The 7,627-nt window shown below is 46.4% G+C and overlaps 3 protein-coding genes across 3 annotated transcripts; 2 read left to right on the top strand and 1 right to left on the bottom strand.

Annotated features, from left to right (window-relative positions):
• Positions 1–227: 227 nt before the first annotated feature.
• Positions 228–4,329, top strand: LOC149722426 (uncharacterized; the record flags this gene model as incomplete). The annotated part of the gene is given in 2 exon segments (XM_089893786.1): positions 228–363; positions 3,726–4,329. Coding segments are annotated over 2 exon segments (641 nt in total), but the record flags the coding sequence as incomplete, so codon positions are not given.
• On the bottom strand, positions 4,327–6,026 carry LOC149722425 (twisted gastrulation protein homolog 1-like). Its single transcript, XM_089893785.1, has 3 exons — positions 5,750–6,026; positions 4,754–4,957; positions 4,327–4,704 (listed from the first exon to the last, which is right to left on the bottom strand). The coding sequence occupies exons 1-3, from the start codon at positions 5,976–5,978 to the stop codon at positions 4,427–4,429; spliced, it is 711 nt and encodes a 236-aa protein (XP_089749911.1). The 5' UTR covers positions 5,979–6,026; the 3' UTR covers positions 4,327–4,426.
• Positions 4,858–7,517, top strand: LOC149722424 (uncharacterized). Its single transcript, XM_089893788.1, has 5 exons — positions 4,858–4,995; positions 6,508–6,604; positions 6,682–6,913; positions 6,964–7,094; positions 7,155–7,517. The coding sequence occupies exons 2-5, from the start codon at positions 6,516–6,518 to the stop codon at positions 7,225–7,227; spliced, it is 525 nt and encodes a 174-aa protein (XP_089749914.1). The 5' UTR covers positions 4,858–4,995; positions 6,508–6,515; the 3' UTR covers positions 7,228–7,517.
• Positions 7,518–7,627: the final 110 nt, after the last annotated feature.

The raw sequence follows: 7,627 nt of genomic DNA, 5'->3' as shown, positions 1-7,627 counted from the left end.
AAGGTGGGTTGGGGGGGGTTAGTATAAAGGTGAGTTGGGGGGTAGTATAAAGGTGGGTTGGGTTGGGGTTAGTATAAAGGTGGGTTGGGGGGGTTAGTATAAAGGTGGGTTGGGGGTTAGTATAAAGGTGGGTTGGGGGGGTAGTATAAAGGTGGGTTGGGGGGGGTTAGTATAAAGGTGGGTTGGGGGGTTAGTATAAAAATATTTTTAATAAACGTTTTTATCAGACGAAACGATTAATTTTATCGACGAAGACCCACCACAAGATGACCCCAGAGAGTACCCAAGCCGTCGAACGCCGTTACGAACAAAGTCGATTCCGAAACAAAACGTCAAAATATCCTTCGGGACTGGAGACTACAGGTACCTTAACTCACCCCACAACCCCCACCCCCCACAACCAATGTTTAACCCACCCCCCACAACCAATGTTTAACCCACCCCCCCACAACCAATGTTTAACCACCCCCCCACAACCAATGTTTAATCCACCCCCAACAACCAATGTTTAACCACCCCCCACAACCAATGTTTAACCCACCCCCCACAACCAATGTTTAACCCACCCCCACAACCAATGTTTAACCACCCCCCACAACCAATGTTTAACCACCCCCCCACAACCAATGTTTAATCCACCCCCCACAACCAATGTTTAACCCCTCCCCCACAACCAATGTTTAACCCCCCCCCACAACCAATGTTTAACCACCCCCCTCCCCCACAACCAATGTTTAACCCCCCCACAACCAATGTTTAACCCACCCCCCCACAACCAATGTTTAACCCACTCCCCCACAACCAATGTTTAACCACCCCCCACAACCATGTTTAACCCACCCCCCACACAACCAATGTTTAACCCCCCCCCACAACCAATGTTTAACCCCCCCCCCACAACCAATGTTTAACCCACCCCCCACAACCAATGATTAATCCACCCCCCACAACCAATGTTTAACCCACCCCCACAACCAATGTTTAACCCACCCCCACAACCAATGTTTAACCCACCCCCACAACCAATGTTTAACCCACCCACCCACAACCAATGTTTAACCCACCCCCTCCCCCACAACCAATGTTTAACCCCCCCCACAACCAATGTTTAACCCACCCCCACAACCAATGTTTAACCCACTCCCCCACAACCAATGTTTAACCACCCCCCACAACCATGTTTAACCCACCCCCCACACAACCAATGTTTAACCCCCCCCCACAACCAATGTTTAACCCCCCCCACAACCAATGTTTAACCCACCCCCCCACAACCAATGATTAATCCACCCCCCACAACCAATGTTTAACCCACCCCCCCACAACCAATGTTTAACCCACCCCCACAACCAATGTTTAACCCACCCCCCACAACCAATGTTTAACCCACCCCCCACAACCAATGTTTAACCCACCCCCCACACAACCAATGTTTAACCCACCCCCCACAACCAATGTTTAACCCACCCCCCACAACCAATGTTTAACCCACCCCCCACAACCAATGTTTAACCCACCCCCCCACAACCAATGTTTAACCCACCCCCCACAACCAATGTTTAACCCACCCCCCACAACCAATGTTTAACCCACCCCCCACACAACCAATGTTTAACCCACCCCCCCCCCACAACCAATGTTTAACCCACCCCCCCCCCACAACCATGTTTAACCCACCCCCCCACACAACCAATGTTTAACCCACCCCCCCACAACCAATGTTTAACCCACCCCCCCACAACCAATGTTTAACCCACCCCCACAACCAATGTTTAACCCACCCCCCACAACCAATGTTTAACCTACCCCCCCACAACCAATGTTTAACCCACCCCCCACAACCAATGTTTAACCCACCCCCCACAACCAATGTTTAACCCACCCCCCCTACAACCAACGTTTAACCCACCCCCCACAACCAATGTTTAACTCACCCCCCCACAACCAATGTTTAACCCACCCCCCACAACCAATGTTTAACCCACCCCCCACAACCAATGTTTAACCATCCCCCCTACAACCAATGTTTAACCCACCCCCGACAACCAATGTTTAACCCACCCCCGACAACCAATGTTTAACCACCCCCCACAACCAATGTTTAACCACCCCCCACAACCAATGTTTAATCCACCCCCCACAACCAATGTTTAACCCACCCCCCCACAACCAATGTTTAACCACCCCCCACAACCAATGTTTAACCCACCCCCCACAACCAATGTTTAACCACCCCCCCACAACCAATGTTTAATCCACCCCCCACAACCAATGTTTAACCACCCCCCCACAACCAATGTTTAATCCACCCCCCACAACCAATGTTTAACCACCCCCCCCCACAACCAATGTTTAATCCACCCCCACAACCAATGTTTAACCACCCCCCCACAACCAATGTTTAATCCACCCCCACAACCAATGTTTAACCACCCCCCACAACCAATGTTTAACCACCCCCCCCCACAACCAATGTTTAACCACCCCCCACAACCAATGTTTAACCACCCCCCACAACCAATGTTTAATCCACCCCCCACAACCAATGTTTAAACACCCCCCCACAACCAATGTTTAATCCACCCCCACAACCAATGTTTAACCCACCCCCCCCACAACCAGCGTTTAACCCACCCCCCCACAACCAATGTTTAACCACCCCCCCCACAACCAATGTTTAATCCACCCCCCACAACCAATGTTTAACCCCCCCCACAACCAATGTTTAACCCACCCCCCCACAACCAATGTTTAACCCCCCCCCACAACCAACGTTTAACCCACCCCCCACAACCAATGTTTAACCACCCCCCCACAACCAATGTTTAACCCACCCCCCACAACCAATGTTTAACCCCCCCCCCACAACCAACGTTTAACCCACCCCCCACAACCAATGTTTAACCACCCCCCCCACAACCAATGTTTAATCCACCCCCCACAACCAATGTTTAACCCCCCCCCAACCAATGTTTAACCCACCCCCCACAACCAATGTTTAACCCCCCCCCACAACCAATGTTTAATCCACCCCCACAACCAACGTTTAACCCCCCCCCACAACCAATGTTTAATCCACCCCCACCACCAACGTTTAACCCACCCCCCACAACCAATGTTTAACCCACCCCCCACAACCAATGTTTAACCCCCCCCAACCAATGTTTAACCCACCCCCCACACCCAATGTTTAACCCACCCCCCACAACCAATGTTTAACCCACCCCCCCACAACCAATGTTTAATCCACCCCCACAACCAACGTTTAACCCCCCCCCACAACCAATGTTTAATCCACCCCCACAACCAACGTTTAACCCACCCCCTCACAACCAATGTTTAACCCACCCCCCACAACCAATGTTTAACCCCCCCCCCCCCACAACCAATGTTTAACCCCCCCAACCAATGTTTAACCCACCCCCCACAACCAATGTTTAACCCCCCCCACAACCAATGTTTAATCCACCCCCACAACCAACGTTTAACCCACCCCCCACACCCAATGTTTAACCCACCCCCCACAACCAATGTTTAACCCACCCCCCCACAACCAATGTTTAATCCACCCCACAACCAACGTTTAACCCCCCCCACAACCAATGTTTAATCCACCCCCACAACCAACGTTTAACCCACCCCCCACAACCAATGTTTAACCCAACCCCCCACAACCAATGTTTAACCCACCCCCCACAACCAACGTTTAACCCACCCCCCTGCAGGTGCAACTCAATTCGACAAAGCACGAAACGTGGAACGTGGATTCTTGAACTTGACCTTCCCGAAGATCTTGAAATTGTTGATGACATCACCGACTTTTCGTTCCAACCCTCGCTACCCCCGTCGAGTGGCGAGCACAACAACCCACTAGAGGGCGATACAGACAGTGATTCAACTTTACGTGCTTCAGCGATCACATTGAAACAACCTGATGACATCATCAGTATGACATCATCACCAACCACACCCCGACAACTTGGGAAAGACCCTAACCCGCAACCATTACTGCCAAGTTCTTATAGCCGCTACGCCAACCACGCCCCCAACCCCACCCACCACGCCCCCAACCCCACCCATAAAGAACCCCGCTTGAGGAAAAGTTCGACACGAACGAACAAATCTCCGACCTCAACAACTTCATCGTCGTCGGCAACGTCCGATAAATTTCACACCGCCCCCCCAAGTCCTGTGCGCCCCATTAACCCACCCACCCCTGGGGTAACATGACACCAACTTACCCACCTAAAGTTACGCGACCAAACTTTTTACTACGACCAAATATTTTTTATTCAAGAAAGTTCAAAATAAATAATCATTATGACGTCATTTATGAACAATGGTTTATTTAGCGGAACGTCGTTTGCATAATGTCCATTATGACGTCACCTTGCTGTTCGTTTGGGGTTTATGACGTTAAATGACGTCATCGCATGCAGTCTGTACACTGTGGTTGCGTGCTTCCGTAGTTTAAACAATTGAAACCAACGCACTGACAACAACCATTATGGAACCAACGGTAAGACAAAGCACCAGTTGAACTGCAACTCATCCTACAATCGTGTAAGGCCATACATTGGTCAAAGTAAACCACTGTGCACACGAGTGACTCGTCCGATATGTCAAAGTCATAGTTTCGACGAAGAACTAAACCCACACCTTCCCAGTACGATGGTCGATCTTCAGCGCCCTCCAACGGTTGGCCTAACATGAATAAAGTCAAACCAAGCAAGTAATGGATTAAAACGCTAACCTTCCGTATGTTCGTATAGCTCTCTACTGCGGTGTGCGGCAAGTTCTTCAATGACAGGGAACCGCATGATGGTGTAGCGGAGCGCAGGCATTGGTTGGTCAGTAAGGGCGGCGAATAAGCGAGGTTCAGGTTCATCAAGATGGCCGACGGTGCTTAACATAGTTGGGGGAAGGATTGCCGTGTAATTACGACCTTTCCGCATTCCTGGTCAACATGGAATCATTACGTCAGAGTGAGAATAAGTAAGCTTGAAACATCAAAGACAATTCAAATTCATTGCTCCAACCCAGTGGTCACTAATGGGTTGTCTAAATTATCAGCCATACAGAAAACAATCACCCAAAAAGTTACATACGTGGTAACACGTAAGCAGGCACGAGGTGTATGAAACAGAACACCCGTGTTATAACGACTTTCGTTGCCCCGCCATGCGAGAATAAATAAGTTACATACGTGGTAACTTGTAAGCAGGCACGAGGTGTATGAAACAGAACACCCGTATTATAACGACTGTCGTTGCCTCGCCATGCGAGAATAAATAAGTTACATTTATAAAAACTTATACTGGGCAACACTGTACATAGTCAACATTGTTACGCACACAATGAATTGGTGTAATGTCGATTATATTAGCAAACACTCAACAATGAACAATGTCTTGCCAACAATCGACCATTATTACAACTATTGTTGACGTCACGGTCCGCCCATTGTTGATTGATGACGTAACAAAACAGCGTTCATTGAAGCGTAGAAAAGAATTAAATCGCGTTTTAAAGAAGTTTTCACTTTGTTTATGACGTAACAAACAACCGTTGTTTCAAAACCACACATTGTGTGACGTAATACAAGCAAGGTTAAAACGGTATGACGTCATAATTGTAATATATCTCCCGATTTATGACGTCACAATATTATAGATTTTCAAATAAGTTTAATCGCGATAACGCGGTCCTCCCCCGGGGCGTAGTTTGTTACGTCATACACAACACTTACCAACACAATCACAGCAACTTAAATAATCTTCGCCGAGACAATTTGCGCAATCTCCGCAGCATGAACAATTAACATGGGGATCGCATCCGCATTTGTCTTGAATTAAACAATAACTAACGACCGATGCGCATCTTTCCTTGTTACAACTCTCATGTTCTTGGGGGTGGGAAAGTAATTGTCCACTTGTTAATCCAACTATGACGACACAATACAATAATACTATTCTCATTATGACGTCGACCTGTAAAACATTTAACTATTATTACGCAAGGTGTTTGTGCGCGAAAGTATCCTGCTATTATGACATCACACACGCGTCTATGTTTGATCGAAGCGCTCGAAGAACCGCGCAGGTGGAATCAACCATGTGGAAACTACGATGTTAGCTTTGTGACGTCAACATACTTTTAATTGTTGCCATAAATTGACGATTGTGACGTAAAATAGTATATTATGATATCATTCCCGATGACCACGACGTCATTATCAGATTTATTGAAGCGTGAATGGCTTTGTGATGTCATAATCCATATAGATCAACTCCATTATCTGTAACAATGTGTGTATGTGACGTCACAAAAGAATCTTTGACTCCTGTCAATCAAACAAAGAATGCTGTGACGTAAGAATGTGGAGCTGCGTAAACATTTCTTTGTTGAAAACATCGAAGCTTAATTGTTGTAACATCATAGCAAGAACAACTTTTTTCATTGTTCGATAACAATGGGAGTTAACATTGTTGGTTTGTTACGTCACAGAAGGTTCGATGTCGAGGTTTGCGAAACACGCAAAGGTTGAAAATCAAAGATTGCGAAGACGTTTTGAACTTGATGAAAGCATGACGTCAGAGTATAGGTAACGTCATGTTTGGTGACGTCATACATGGTGACTTCATCTTTTATATTGTGAGGTAATTTAATTGTTATTTGTAGGTTAAATGTTCGGAAAAAGAATCACGATTGTGACGCCATACGACGGGAATTAGCACAATCATCATTGTTACGTCATCAACGGTTGTCACGTGATACTGATCCAACTTTAATTTTAATGAAAGAGAGAAGTGAGGAGCGAAGGAGGAAGAATGAGAAGCTGCTCGCTATAGCGAAGAGGAAAGAGGAGGGAATGGGAGCGAGAGTGAAAGATTTTGTTGAAAGTTTTAAAAAAGTGAGAATTTTGTTGTTTCAGTAAATTTATGTTTATTCTATTGTTCCAAGGTTGGCCAAGACAACACAGAAGTAGAAAACTTAGTTAATCATGACGACGTAACTAATGATGACGTCAGTACATCCAGCGATGACCTCACGAGACCTGTGTCACGTGCTTGGCAAGAAGCGAGAAACACGAGGTCTGTAGCGCCATCTATAATTTACTGTGGTGCATAAGATTCAACATTATGACATCACAGATACGTTCGAACGAAGATTCTTCGCGAGTTCGAGGTGGAACTCGGTCCAACAGAAGTTTTTAGCAACGATTAAATGAAATCTTATAATATATATATTGTTAAACTCATATTGCGATTATTAATAGATTTATTTGTTTTATCTAACTTGCAGCAGCTGAGTAGCGTAACGTAAAAAACCATGGCGCTCCCTATAACCATCGTATACTCGAGTATACGATGCTATAACAGGCCCTGTTATAGAGGGCGCCATGTAAAAAACCTACGGTAAACACTTTTCGTACATTACCACATAGTGCCTTTTTTACCCTTGCTCTCTTTTACTTTCTATAAAATCACAGTAATAAAAAAGAGTAAAACGCGCAACTGCCCGTGATACATTTTTTGTCTATTCACGTGATCGCCAACTCCGTCCCCATTTCGCTTGGTCTCCAAAAAATAGGCGCATAGTAGTTTTCTTAGCTGTCTATTAAAAA

The sequence above is a fragment of the Ciona robusta genome, unplaced genomic scaffold (assembly GCF_009617815.1).
Source record: "Ciona robusta unplaced genomic scaffold, ASM961781v2 AP042773.1".
NCBI lineage: Eukaryota > Metazoa > Chordata > Ascidiacea > Phlebobranchia > Cionidae > Ciona > Ciona robusta.
Note: the sequence above shows the minus strand (reverse complement) of the source record. Positions and strands in the feature narration are given on the sequence as shown.